The sequence below is a fragment of the Anser cygnoides genome, chromosome 2 (assembly GCF_040182565.1).
Source record: "Anser cygnoides isolate HZ-2024a breed goose chromosome 2, Taihu_goose_T2T_genome, whole genome shotgun sequence".
Classification (NCBI taxonomy): Eukaryota; Metazoa; Chordata; class Aves; order Anseriformes; family Anatidae; genus Anser; species Anser cygnoides.
In genome coordinates, this window is record NC_089874.1 from 82,469,292 (window position 1) to 82,484,699 (window position 15,408).

The 15,408-nt window shown below is 34.8% G+C and overlaps 1 protein-coding gene across 1 annotated transcript in view; it reads left to right on the forward strand.

Annotated features, from left to right (window-relative positions):
- RELCH (RAB11 binding and LisH domain, coiled-coil and HEAT repeat containing) overlaps positions 1 to 15,408 on the forward strand; it is a 75,459-nt gene that overhangs the window by 28,436 nt on the left and 31,615 nt on the right. Inside the window, 6 exon segments of the mRNA XM_066992522.1 lie at positions 254 to 457; positions 544 to 635; positions 1,631 to 1,939; positions 6,173 to 6,248; positions 6,646 to 6,741; positions 14,242 to 14,354. Of these exon segments, the coding sequence (XP_066848623.1) occupies positions 254 to 457; positions 544 to 635; positions 1,631 to 1,939; positions 6,173 to 6,248; positions 6,646 to 6,741; positions 14,242 to 14,354 (890 nt within the window).

The following is a 15,408-nucleotide window of genomic DNA, read 5'->3' on the forward strand; positions in this document are numbered from 1 at the left end:
TGTTTTGGAAGGATCTCTGTTGAGTACACAACCTAGAGCTGTCTTTAGTGTGAAATGCTTTATTTCATGAAATGAGATGTTTTTCTACTTTTGTTTCTTGTTACCTCTTTCAAGATTTCCTTGTTACTACAGTGCAACTTTGACACGACTGTTTTGCTGTTCTACAGCAAATACAGACCTACAGTTAAATGAGGAAGAAAAAACATACTAAGAGGAAGTATGGTTTAGTTTGGTTTCTCTTATTCCCTTGAAGGATTTTGAACTGTGGGATGATGTAGGATTGAACATTCCAAAACCTCCTGACCTGTTACAACTCTATCGTGACTTTGGAAACCATCATGTTACTGCGAGAGATGTGGTGGATGTATCAGTTGGTGTAGATGATGATGAATTGGAGGCTGCCACTCCTATACTTGGGAACATCCCTGTATTTGAAACAACACCACAATCAATAGAAGTAAGAGATTGTACAGAAGAAATATTTCAGCTGTTCGCATTGCTACTTTACTGTACTAAACTCTTTTGTTTCTGTCTTGTATTTAGCAATGTTTAATAGTGCAAAAATTAGAAGATCAAATTAGTGTGTTAAACAGTGAGAAATGGTCTTTGATGGAACAAATCCAAAGACTTGAGAGGTATGTACTTATCAATCTGCTTGACTGGAAAGAAATGTTGAAATAACTTCTCAGTGTTTTTCTAGAACAGTTATGACAACATAATTTATAACAGTGGGATTACTAGGAGTTCTTTGGAACAGGGCAGTCTTCCCTTTTAATACGTGCTATTTGATTTGAAGGAAAAAACGAGGCTTCAAACTGAGTAGTCGCATTTTATTACCTACATCATTTAATTCTGTAATGAGCTTTGTTCTTTCAAGGCAACTTCTTTATTTACCTAATTGAAAACAGAATCAGTTCTGATGTGTTTTGTGTAAGTTTTCTCTTGAGTCAGCTGTATTTCGCTCCTCAGTACTGCAGTGCGTACAGCTTGCAAACACTGTTAAAGGTGTTTGTTTTAATAACTTATTTCAATATAGGTTTTCCTTCTACAGTGCAAGACTAGTAGAAGTGACAGTATCTTTAACAAAAACAAAAAGACTTCAAATGTTTGGTCAAAACATATGGTTCTGTAAGCAATAAAATATAATTTCTCTTAAGAGATGCATCAATACAACGTAAGGGCAAGCGTGTAGTTTTTCAGTGGCTTTATTGATCTGCACAGATACCATTTGAAAGCCATGTGGGATGGTATGTATTAATTCCCTGCTATAGCATTTTAAGTTTTGCACCCCAGATGGATTTCTGTCTCCTGACAATGTTTCAGTGCTTAGAGTTCAGCCAGAAGCATGTAATGCTAGCTCTTTTTATTCATTTATATAATTGATTCACTTATTCTGAATGCAGCATTTTTCTTACTGCTAATTATTGACTAAAGAACTCTGGTAAACTGGTGCTTATTTGAAGACCTTGTGTGATGCAGAATTATGTCTATTAATGGAAGTTTTGAACATACTGGAGATAAAGAGGGAGCTGTTCAGTATGTTGTCCTTATTTCCTTGCTTGTCTTGTGATTCCAACAACCTTCTCATGAAAGTTACAAAAATATTTCATTGTTTGCTTTAATTTTTTAGTGAAATAGACTTCCTCAAGAATGAAAACTTTGCTGTGTCAACAGTTTATGGTGTAGCTCCCCATCCTTCTTCAAAACAAGTGCCTCTCACAGTCTCAGAGGACAATGGACGGTACTTGGATATCAAGAGCTCTGAGAATGACAATAAACATGGAAACACTGAGGAGAAAAGCCTTTCTTTATCAGCTGAAGTGGATTCAAGGACTTCTAAAGATGATACGCTAAATTCTGTGCCCCGTAAAGAAACAGAGAAACTGTCCTCTTGTGCTCCATCAACTAAAGCTGCAGTCCACTTTGATAAACCTAATAGGTTGGTGATAAGTTTTAACTGAAATACTCTAATTAAAAATTTTTGTAAAGTGGATAGATATTTTTCTAACAGTAAAATTCTGCAGCAGGCATAGATCACTTCATGTTCTGAATACAAATGAAAGACTTAATATACCTTTAGGGCGTACTGCTGGTATTTTCACATATTGTTCCTGATGGGTTTTAGGGAAGATAATTTTTAGCATCAACATTAAGGCTTTATTTTCACCTCCTACTTGTTTCTAAAAGTTGCCCTGTTCCTTGCAACAACAACAACAGAAAAAGCTAAAATCAATATGATGAATGAGAAGACAGGATGTTTCCGTTCTCCGTTAAAATTTAATTTTGTAATGAAATCTCTTCTGTTCTACTTGAAGACTGGTTGGGGAAATTTTTGCTTTTCGTATGTAGATGCAAGTGCTTATTGTTATTCTTACAGTATATAACACAACCATATATCTTTTTTTAAAAATTATTATTTATTTTAATAACCAATAAAGGTTACCAATGACATTCTGCTTTTTGAGCTTTGAATTCTGGGCAGTTCTTCTTTACGTAACTTTAATTCTTTTAATGAAAATAGAGTATTCATGTTTTTACTTGGAAGCAATGGGTTTGTGTCTGGGTGTTCGTAACAAAATCTCTCCAATATGCAATCTTCTTAAGCATTATAGTGAAGAGAGAAAGTAAGATGTCCAGTAAGTAATAGATAAGTAACTGTGTAGCTATTGGAAGTAATGTGGGCCACCCAGATACTAAGAGTATATACAGCTAAAGGTATGTATCTGAAAATATTACCAAGCAGAAATCCTTGTTTGTAATACTCTGTGAAGATGGAAAATCAATACAGGCTGAAAATTACCGCTGCCTCCTGCTCTCCTCCCCAACCCACTCAAAAAAAAGTGAGTTGCTACCCTTGCTAGTAATTAACTTTTCTTGCAAATTCTAAGTCCTGTTCACCCTAGATTTACCAAACTTCTCTCACTCAATCCTAGTGGATAGAGACAGTTTTTTAGTGATATATCCTCTTTAGAATAAAGCAGCAGTAAAGATGTCTGATTTCTGAATACAGTGGGTTAGAGTATTACTACTAATTTAATCTATTCTAGCTGAACTTACTAGCGTTTAATGGGAAAGTAAACCTCAATAGTCAAAATTTGTACGTGTCATACATGAATTATAAATGTGTATGCCTACTTTCAACTGTGACTTTCTGCACGTTTTTTTGTTTAGAGTAATTGGGAGTGCCAGGAGGAATTAAGAATATGAATGGTAGATTGATGGTTTTAGGGATAGTAGAGGATAGGTATCAAAATAGGGGGAGATCAGTGAGTGAGGAAGGAACTATGAGTATCTCCAGAGGAATCTGACATCTTTAGAAAAATAGTTAAATACTAAATAAGTAGTTAAATAAAAATAAAGTAGTTAAAACTGAAATTTTAAAATCTATATGCAAGTGAATTTATTTGAAAAGTAGTTGAAGAGAACCTTGAATTCACATTGAGAATGTTAACTTCAAAAGTCCACTCATACAGTGTTCACTGCAGAAATAGGTAATGTGTGTGTAATGTTTAGCTATTTTTGTACTGAAAGTTCTGTTTGACGTGTCATTGAAGGGTCAAAGGAAGCCATGTTTGATAGTGTTTTATAGATTTTTATCTATGAATTGTCTTCCTGGGTTACAAACTTGGCTTGTAATACAGTAATGTTCTATTAAGAATTAAATGCTTTCTTAAGTATTTTGAGATCTGTGGGAGAAGAAGCATTGTTCAAGTGCTGTGTATTTATTTCCTTCAGACTGGGGGCAGTTGTTTGTAGAAGACAATCACTACAGTTTATTCAAAGGGTATTAAAAAGCTGCAATAAATGCTAAGCCGCGGTTCTAAAAGGCAAGATTGTTACTGCAGGAGCTACAGAATGGATTCTTGGCAAAAATCTTGCTCAGATGGGATGAAAGGCTAGAAGAGCAAGTGTGCCTGCTTTGTGTAACTGCAGTGAGAACAGATGTGTGTGCATGCCCGAAAATGAGGACATGGAGATCCTTGGAAAAGTGCCTTGTATAACAGATTGAAGGAGAAAGCACTAGCAGTAGCTTAAATAGACTTCACCGCATATATTTATTCAACTCATTTTAGGTGTTTGGCAATTTGAACCAAACACAAGGTGTTTTCTGTATGTAACATTCAGTCCTATTTTTTTCAGTAAATTGACTCTTTTTTCCTAGTTATGTATGGAATAGAGTAGTGGTGCTTGATTTTTGTATGCATCATACTTCCTTGTATTTGAACATCTTCATTACTGGCATCTGTTGGTCCTTGAAAAGACTTTCCACTGCCTTGTGTGCAAGAGGCCTGGGTTTGTCTTCATTTCTGTGAGGAAAAGCCTTCAAGGATTTTACTAGATTTCATCAAGAAGCTTTCTAGAGTGTACGTAGCCAGAAGGCGTGATGGAATCCATGTTGCCCAGAGCTTGCTGTTAATTAATCCCCAGAGAAATTTAGTGACACGTTGTCACACTTAGCTTTTCAGTCTCTCCAAAATGGGGATAGAGCTTAGCCCTTATTTAGGTGTTTAATTAAGGTTTCAGGTAGATAAGGATTTGACCTTCTATGGAGCGCTGAGACAAAAGACCTCCAAGACAAAGGTTGGCTAGGGCTTTCTGAGTCTGTTAATATTGCAGTACTGCTTTGCAACACCTGTTCCTATTCTTCCAGTGTGAATAAACTGTAAGGCTTTGAGTAGAGTTTGTAAATGCACCATTCAATAATGCTTTTGCATATTAAGGGCTAGCAGATTATCAAACCAAGATGCTTTACAACTGACTACCATCTAGGTCTTTTAGTATTCTTTTTTTAAAGTAAACCCTTTCATTAAATCAAGTTGGTCTGAATTAAACTGACTTCATTAAAACTGAAAACATGTTTTTTAAAAAATATATATTGTCAAAAAAAATAGTTGATTTTAAGTAATAAATGTGAATTCTTAGGTATCGTATTTTGTAAATAGTCAGAAGAGGAGAAATGCCCCGGTATATTTATCCAAATCCTTCTGTTTTCATTTTAACAATGTTAAGTAGGAACATAGCTTCTTAATGTTGGTGTGGGGTGTTTTTGGCTTTTGTTAGAAAAGAGTGGTTGATGTATTTATTATAGTGTAATATTTCAATCCAGTAAATAAAAATGTATATATGTCCATACATGTGCAATCACATGCATGTAGGTTTTTGTGCACTTAGGCTCACAAAATGGCAGTTTTAAGAGTTGAAAAGGTGATAAGCACTTTGCACATAAGAAATAGGACTTCTTCCTTAATCTCATCTGATACAGTTAGAGGATTCAAACAGAAAATGGTGATAGACGGTCAGTTATTTTCTGTGTGTGTTCTGGAAGACAAGTTCTCTTTTTAAGCATAGCGCATGAAGCAATGTTTGATTAGCATCTAAATACATGCTTCAGGTAAGGTAGAGGGAGTTTTCATTACTGGGAAAAGTTGGATGCTGCTGCTGCCGACACTAGCCTGTTTTATGTAGTGGTCAGTCCAATAATTGCTTTCTGAGAACACTTCTGCCAAATTATTGTCCTTGGACAAGGTAGTTCTGAGACTCTTATCGGGGTTTTATGTATATGCTTGAGGCTTTGAGTAGCTGGGCTGTGTGCTGGTGCTGCATGTGACCGTGAGGTGGTACTTCTACAGACACACGTCAGGGAGGAGGCAGCAACTCAAGTTTAGTTTTGATGCTCTCACTATCCGTCTGAAGGCCAACATTTAGATTTCAGAGTGGCCATTTAGCAGTATGGATTTAATCCTGAAGCTAATAAATGACTGACTACTCAAACATTTTTATCCAATGTGCAGAATCAGAACATTGAGCAAAAACTGCTGTTTGCTTGATATTTTTTCCTTGCTTTTCAGAATTGCCTGCTTCCTCTTGTATTGCCAAAGCTTCCTTTTCTTTCTTCTTTTGTCCTATTTTTGTCTGTGAAGCAGTTTGAAAGATGTTTCCTTTTTAGGAGCTAAAAGTAACTTGTTAATTAGTACATCCACTGTTGCCTTGCTGCAAACTAAAAACCCTAAAAGTCAAAGATAATTTTAAACAGCTCTGCTATGTGCTTCATGGAAAACAAGCTTTTGAATGTCATTTTATCTAGCTGGTTAAACCAGAGTCAAAGGACTTGTTCAGTTACCCTTCTGATCTGTTATTTTTTTCTTCCCCTCCCTTTCTGATGGTATTTCAGGAAATTGTCACCAGCTTTCCATCAAGCACTACTGTCCTTCTGTCGGATGTCAGCAGACAGCCGTTTGGGATCAGAGGTAAATTCCAGTTGGCATAAACTAGCGTGTCCTTTATTCTGCATGGTAGCAATAGTTAAACTAGCAATAATTGTTTTGTTACAGGACTTCGTAATGTAAATAGAAAGATAAATTTAAGTGCATGAAACTTAAGAAATAGGGATTTTAGCTTAAGTATGATACCTAGCTGTAACTATGTAATTACTGGAAAGTTTCGAGTCTCAACAAGTAGATTCATGCTTTTGAAGTTGGCGTACCAACTGCAAGACCAGAAACTAATGAGTTAGTATGTGAGCGAATTAAATATTTTTGGTTAAATGATCAGCCTGCAGCAATTCTTACTATTCCTCTAAAAAGATGTTTTTCTATTCCTGTGCTTCAATTAAAAAAAAGTAAGTTAATATACTTGGTTTTCTAGGTATCTCGAATTGCAGACAGTGAAAAAAGTGTCATGTTAATGTTGGGACGCTGCCTGCCTCATATTGTTCCTAATGTGCTGCTTGCAAAGCGAGAGGTGAGGAACCCTGAAATTTTGCTTTTTATTTTTACCAGGATGCTTTCTTGTTCGTTTTGAAGATGTTGTCATGAAAGTCTGTTACTTGCAATCATATTCTTACTTTTGTGCATGCATCTCTGCTCCTAGAAAATGGTTTTACACCTCTGTCAGGTGAGTTCAGTAAACCTGCATGGTATCCTAATATTTCTTCCTTTGCTTAAGGCACCCATTAGCTTTCAGCAGGACTACTAAATGTTACTGTAGGTCCATTTGTTTGTGGTAGCGTAAATATTTTTGTTAGAGAAGACTGTGCTGGATATGTGTTACAAAGAACAGAGGATATAAAGTTCAGATGCTACGTTTGGTTTATTTAGTCTATCAATTTCAAAGAAGATTAATGTTTAGTTTCTTTTACAGCACTATGTACTTCAAAAAGATTTTATTGTCTTTTTTGGAAGCTCCGTGTAACATCCAAGACAATGTTCATCAAAGGCACCTCTTCATAAGAAAATTACCAATTTTGCTTATACATTTTCCTTAAACTTGTAGTGAATGCAATGTTTATTTTGATTGTAAATGAAGTTGGTGTTTTGCATAATCATGCACACTGTATAATATAGAAAAGGAAGATGGTGATTGAAGATGGGAAAAAAATTTTTTTTTTGCTATACTGTAAATATTGCATGTTACCAAAAGCATGTAAAAAAAAAAAAAAAAAAAAAGGCGAAAATTCAACAGTCCTATACGTAACACCAAAACAAGAGATTTAAAATAGTATAGTTTGAGTAAGTTTTAGTTCTTGCCAAGGGGACCTACAGTATGGTAGATTTAGTGCATATTGCATAAATTTATTTTAAGGCTTTGAAAACTCCTTAAGAAATTTGTACTGATCCTATAATCTAAAGTTTAGTAACAAATAATTATTAGCTGTTAATATGTTGAATTTGAGATGTACCAATTAAAAGTGTCAAAATTTGTAACCCCCTCCCCCAATCCTTTTATAGTGAGTGTTTTTTTGTTGTTATTTTTCAATGGAAAAGATTATGTTAATAATCTTTCAAAATAGTTCTGTGAATGTTCCAGGATCAGTGCTTAATTTCTGGTTTCATAATTACTCCTCTCCTTCCCTCTGCTTGGCAGTATATGGTATTTTGGCTTATTTTCACAGCTTGTAGCATAATCTGTGTAATGCATTTAATAGTTTTGTGACTTTCAGGCTATTCCCTACTTACTTTGTTTTACAATTGAAGCTAGATTTGATTACATATATTTTCATCTTAAATGAATCACGTGTTTCAATTTGATTGAAGATCTCACAATTCAGAATTTTGTAACTGGATCGCATGGGATGCTTAATGTCCCAAGAACTGAAATTTTCTTTAAAAATATCTTTTCTCAGTTACCACCCACTACTGTAGCTATTGTAATGTTCTTTCAGGTGTAGTCATGGAATTTGAAGGAAAACTTGGGTAGACCGTCTGTTAGTATTTTGGAATATCAATACTACAGAAACCCAAAATAGGAATTAGGCTCTCTTCAACAAGGTACAGCTTTGGGTCTCATCTTAACAGTTGTATTGTTAGAGAGTTGTAGCAGGATTTTATTGATAAGTAAAAATGTATCAAAAGACCACCAACTTAAGCAAGATACTTAAAAAATGATTACTAGTCTGCTCTGAAAATATATAATGGTGGTATTTAAGATCTTTCTCTGTTAGTGTATAAAGCATGAGAATTAAACATAATTTTGTAATGAATCTCTAGTGTGTCCCCCCATCTTAGTTCCTTAAGTATCCATCACGTTCTATTTAGTTGCAAAATCTTAAGCTGAAATTATTGTGCTGTGTATTTTTGTTCTGGAGAAACTGTGTTTGTGGAGAATGATGGTCTCAATAGGTATTGTCCTTCACAAGAGTTTTAGAGGCCATTTCATGAATGCTTCTCACCCTTAGTAGCAGGCTGCCTGACATGTTAAGAAGCGGTCCATTAAATATCATAGTTGACATCTGAACAACTAGTTAGTGTCAGAATGACTGACACATTTCCAAAATTACTTATTTTATGTACTGAAGTACATTTATTTAAACAAAATAAAAACATAATCAACCACCTTGTGTTTGCCAGGAGATATACAATAAATAGATTCCTTTAGCTAAATTTTAGTTAAAGAGACACTTAAATTTTGTTTTGCAATAATAAATCAGTTCAAAACTGATTTGTCAGACTTAATAAATCTAAAAATCAGTGTCTGTTAGGTAACAGGAATAACCTTGCTTACATGTTCAACTTCCATACTCTGCAATCTGTAGTCTTTGAGCAGAGTTTGCGCCAGAGTAAACTTTTTGACTTAGTATCAGGATCTTGTTACACTTGATCTTAATCAAGAAACACTTCCGCGACTGTTGGTACCTTTCAATTCCCTGTTATTCCAGGATTAGTTTATCTTGTTAGCTTTCATTAGTGTAATGCAAACTTAGCAAAATCATAATAGCAATAGCTTATTGAATGTCCTCTACTAAATTTTTCTGTTGGAAAACTTCTATTTATATAGAGTTGAACATGCTAAGAACCAAGTTCTGCTGTTATTTCTTCATAGTTGAAGGAAAGATAATGCGGAATCCGCAAGCTCTGAGTGCCATTCTTGGCTAGAAGAGAGTAATGCTGTAGATGTGAAGTTATTTGCATTAGCATGCGTTAACTACACATAGACATTACTGAGGCACTTAGTCTGTGGTTAGTTTTATAGCTATCTGTCTCAGTACAGTTGTACTGCATATGTGACCTCAGATTTTCATCTCAGTCTTATCCTTTAAAAGTCATAAAATGCAGGCTTTGTTCAAAAAGTAAAAAAAAAAAAAAAAAAAGCTCCCCCCCCCCCCCCCATTCCCAGGCATGAAAGTGGTCATCCATCAGTGTATTCTAAAAGACTGCTCCTCTTTTAGGGGAGAAATAAAGGAATATAATAGGGGAGAAGAAAAACATTTAAATGAGCAATTAATTTTTTTCTGCTACTTAGTACAATTTAGTCTGATGTAGGCTCTTACAGTTTGTGTCATGTATTAACACTACAATTAAATATTTTTTTCATTTTAAAACTAAAAGATGTCTAAATTCTGAACTTCAAATACATCCTTGCACAAGAGATTCTGTACCTGTAACTTAACTAGCACCTGCAGCTGTATCAGTTGCTTCGATCAAGATTTTGTTAGCTTTACTAATATTCAGAGGCTTTACATCACAGAAAAAAGATTACATAATATTGTAATGTTATGTAATATAATACTTTAACATCATATAAAATGTTATAATAATATAATATTCGATCACAACTTAAACATTGACTAGCAGAGAAGAATAAAAGGAACACATTCATGAGATCTATCATAATGTCATCCTGGTTAATTATGTTTACAACTCTTTGCCATGTTGTTAATTTTAATATTTTAAATAATAAAGAAGGTGACTATGCCAAGCTATTAAAGTAACCAATCTTGGCACTTAACACTAATTTCATTTGTTCTTTGAGATGATTATTTTACTGATGAACACTTTGACCAAAAGACATGAATAGTGAAAGAAACTCAGTTGTACAAGACTTGTCAGAACATTAAACAAAAATCTTGTAACATGGCCAACAACACTGATAGGAAAATAACATGCTACCTTATAAGAAAGTTGTCAGCAAAATAGACAAATGCTTGCTATAATATGTATATTATATATATATATATATATAAATATATATATATATATAAAAACCTGTAGGAGGAACTGTTTTGCCTCTAGTTGAGGTAATACCAGTTCCTGTTAAAAAGCCACCTGCTTTTGACCATAATGAAGAGCTGCTTCATATGCCTATGTAAATGTTGTTGTTATTGAGAACTTCAGTCAGCTCAAATAGTGAATCCTGTTCAAAGATCACAGAATATGTTGTTATAAGTTAAGGAGAAGTTGTGCAAAGGTTCTATGGTATATTTCATGCTGTAGAAAAAACGTGATTTTTTTTCTTTGGGGAGACCTAAAACGAGAGTTACCCAGAAGCAAAACAAAAAGCTGGGTGGTTTCAGTTCTTCTGTGCAGTGTGCTGGGTCAGCTTTGTGGTCTTGTCCATGGTTTACCTGTGTGTGGCTCATTTCACAGTAAAAACAAATTAACTTTTTTTTCCTCTCCCTTCTACAATTGGACATTTCACAAATACAAACTGCCCCAGAAAGAAACTTACCTTTTCAGTAGTAGAGGTGAGACCTCCAGTACAATGTGATTTATTTCTGGACTCACTCATCAAATCACAAGCGCTGAAAATATGATAGCAGTCCGCTTGCCCTCGAATGAGAAAACTATGTGAGTCACTCCTTCCGGTATCGTTTACTGGCAGCAGTAGAAACTAATCACAGTTTTCTGAAGTCAGAGGCAAAAGGGAAAGGCGACTGTGAGGCATGTACAGGATGTTTAGGAAGGATCCAAAATTAAATAGAGAAGTGAAGTTTCATTTAAATTTTAAGTTCTTAACGTCTAAGTGTCAGCACAAGTGATATTCCTTCCCAAGGAAGGCAGAATGTTTCAATTAGCACTGGAAGTCCTCTCCTTGATTAGCCAAATGCCAATTCTGTTCTGTGTTACTGGAAAATGTGCAGTTTTCTACAGCATTCCTCTGCTGGCTTTTTTGAGAATGAAAAATCTGGGATTTGTCTAAGGCATGTCCTTTATCAGCAAACAGGAATGAACCCGAACCTGCCTGTAAGTCAGTGTTGTACGGCTATGTTCTTAATCATCTTGAATATTCAGACAAGAATCTGTCCCTTCTTAAATCTTCAGAAGACCTCACTTGACCCGTTCTGTCCATCTATGAGAGCAGTTTTTGTTCTTTAGAGAAAGATCCTTTCATCTCCAGTTTTACCTTCCCTTCTATGAAGTCTGTAGGGAACACGCACAACACTGTTCAAGACTTTTCACTCTTTCTCCACTCCCCTTAATAGAAGGAACTGTAGCAGCACTGATGCAGCGATGCAGAGAACACTCTCTTCTCCCATAGTATGCATGAAAGAATGACCAATGGACAAGAAAACACAGCTAATTCCATCAGCTATAATAACCAGCTTTCTGCAAGGTAAAGAATTAGCCTTGTATCTGCCCCATATCAGTGGTATTAGGTAATTCATCAACAGTTGTCTAGGTGAATATTGAGAGGTGTTTTCCTTTCATACGACTCAGATGGAAAAAAGCAACTTTATTAACTTACTTTAATTTGAAAGGAAGCTTTAAAAAAAATCCTCATGACACTGTTTTGAAATCTAGTAGTTCTGAGTGAGCAATTGAGATTTTTGAGTAGGTACTCAAACATAGTAAGAAAGTGGAGTCAGTGTAATGATTTCAACAGATGAAACAAAACCTCCTTAAAACTATGTGTGTCCCGTTTCACAGGAGATACATATATGTTAATAATCTTTATAAGAATCCTTAGGAATATTTGCAAGACTATTAGGATGATTTGAACTTAGAGTAGCCTTCAGAAAGTTATGTCTCAGCATAGTAATGTAGTTATTTTTTGGTAAAAAGGTTTTTCCATGAGCTATAATCATTATGGTGAAGTTAGTAATTATGTTCTGTATATACAAAATGCAATTGGATTTATTTTTTGAAAGATCTTACCTTAATGTATAAGTATTGGTATTTAGCGTGGCATTTTTATTGTAATTTTTTTAGAATCTTTTTGAGTTAAAACAGTGTTTACAGTAGAGAAAATGCTTCTGTGAAGTACAAAACAAAAAAATAAATAGGTTAAGTCCCCTCCCTTCTCAGAACTTCAAATAGGAGCAAAAACTGAACGTTAAAGATACAAAGAATAACATACAACGTGCAAATTCTAGAGGGAAGGGAGGTTTCAAATGAAGAAAGTTTAGCTCTTCGTGCAATAACATTTGTAAAATTTCTCTTTAATACAGGTTTTCACATTTTTTTACATTGTGCTAAAATCATAGAAAAGCAAAATCCAAAATTGGTTTATATTAAAATGTTGAGAAAAAGAAGTGTCCAATTACTCAAATCTAGTTTTCATTTCTCTTTCTGTACTTCCAGATTTTTGAAGTGGTTGGTGAGGTATTTCTGTATGCACTCCTCTGTCTCGTAATTTTCCTAATCCATACCTTTTGATGGGTTAAATATTGCTAAAGGGACTCGCAGAACATTGAAATACATTCTAGGACCTGTCTTGGCCATCTTCGGGGGGAAAAAAGCATGTTGAGTAGATTATTTTTTTTAATGAAAACAAGAACTCTCAGGAGGAGACTAGCTTAGGTGATGCTCTAAAACAGAGCATTGTTCTTTGCTTATAATAAACATAGCTCTGGCTATTCAGGATAATCAAAGTTGAGCTTACTTCTCAAGAACATCAAGAATAGGTCACTTTGAATTGTCTGCAAGCAGAATTTGGCACCTCTCTGCAACGATGTTAGAGAGAACTACAGTTTTTTCTAGGCGTTGTACAATCTTTCCTGGTAATATGAAAAGTGTTTTGCCAGTGTCATCTGCTTGTTTGTCACTTCTTATTAATTTGCAAAGAGCTTTTCTGTTGAAATTGGCTCCCAAGTGTGGGCAAGGTGGGAGAGGCAGTCTCCTGGCTACTAGCCTGTGTTTTCTCTGCAGACGCCTTGGTTTGTGTTGCTTTTCTTCCCCAAACTCCCATTGTGATATTTCTGTCCATATATTATTAAAATCAACTGGAAATTGTGTCGTTTCCAAATTGGGTTGGAGTAAAGACTCCTATTATCAGGGTGAAGGAAAGGGACTTCCAGTCCGTGTTTTACAAACATTTGTTTCTTCTGGGAATGAATACCATTAAGGTTTTAAGGCATATAGATAAGAAAATCTTTGCTGCTGTGAACAATCTTGTATTTTCTCTTAGTTAATGTTTCATATGGTATTTTCTTGGTAGTTTGTTCATTAACGAAATTGAATTGCTCTAAAGATAAAATTCAGACTCAGATATTGCCTATTTATTGAAAAAAATCTTTTAATAAACCATGTCATTCTCAATCAACACAAAATAGAACGTATTTTGTCTGCAGTCACCTTTACCAGTGTATGTTCCATGATGCTCGTTCAAATTTGTGCATGAAAATTTTGTGCGTGCTTCATTGGACATTTTATCTCTAACTCCACAGATTGTTCCATAGATGTCTGTGGAGGTTTCTTAGTTCAGTACGTAGTGGAAAAAATATAGACCATATATGTCCTGTAACTCTGGTTACAAGTGACCTGCATATGTTAATTGTAATTTGTGTTGAGCTTTTTATTTTCTGTGCTGGTTGTCCCCTAATCTTTCCTAGCAGGAAGATAATTCTAACTTTCGTAAGCCTTCACTTTTTTCAGGTCACTTTTATAAGAGGTCAAGACTGAAACATCTGTAACTTTTTTGATGTTACGTGACTAGATTTATCTTCTTAGTTTCTTTTTCCATTAATGAAAATTTGCCAAAAACATTTTTACTTTGTTTGGTTTTCCCCTACCTGCAACTTTTTAGGAACTGATCCCACTCATCCTGTGTACGGCCTGCCTCCATCCTGAACCCAAAGAGAGAGATCAGCTTCTACACATCCTGTTCAATTTGATCAAACGACCAGATGATGAGCAAAGGTGTGTTTGTGTTTGTGTGTTGCAGGACAAGAAGGAACGTTTTTTCTTTGTCAGAGAAGCAGAACTAATAGAAATTGGATATTACTGGATGATTTTAACCAAGTTTCACTGAAGCTGATATTTTGTTGGTATAATGTTGACAAATTTGTGTGGACTTTGGGGCTTTCCATTTCTATAACCTGTACTTTCTAGTTACTGAAATGCAAGAATGTGCTTGGTTAGCTGCAGTGTAACATTTCAGTTCCTCTCTTCCTTAAGGATGAACTGGAATTTTCTGTAAAAATAAACTTTAGGATCCTACTTCTTAGTTTAGGATCCTACTTCTTAGTAGTGGTAGATAGAGGGATCAAAGCAGCTTTTTTAAACTCCTGTCTTAGCATGTTCTAGTTACCCATATGTTTGTAAGCTAAATACCGTGTTTATTTAGCATGGGAAAACAATTGGAGGAAAGTAGTACTCTTTTTGTTTGTGGTTCACTACTATGTTAGTAATAAAAATTCAGAAGACTGAAGCAAATTATTTAGTTTTGACAAGTATTAAGAGCTTTGTTTTATTTTAGTTAAGCCTTTGAAACAAAATATTGTTTTTATTTTGCTTTATAAATGTAGTTCTTTCTTAGTAGTCAGAATGTCTGACTTTGTACCAGTCTGGGTTAGATTATCCTTAAGGTTGAAAGGCTGTATCCTAGCTGGTATGTTTTCTTTAATTATGGAAAGTTTTTCGTATTTGGTGATCTGTTGTTCTTCCATTATTTTATTCAGAGTTGTTATAAAGCATCTGTATCTGTTGCTTCTCTATGCTGTCTTCAGACAAAATAGGCTTTAATGAAATAAGTCAAACACGTTTCTTTTGAAAAATCTCCGAAACCCAAGTGTTCTGGTGTCTTTTTGAATTGTTCCCATGTTAAAACATAGTGATGATGTGTAATTGAAAGAGATGGCTTGGAGACTAAAACAGACACAAAAAGTATGAATAAATAAGTTAACTTGTAGTACAGTGGCACTATGCAGGTTGAAATGACATAAAGAAGCAGTCCTTGTTCTACTTTTGGTAC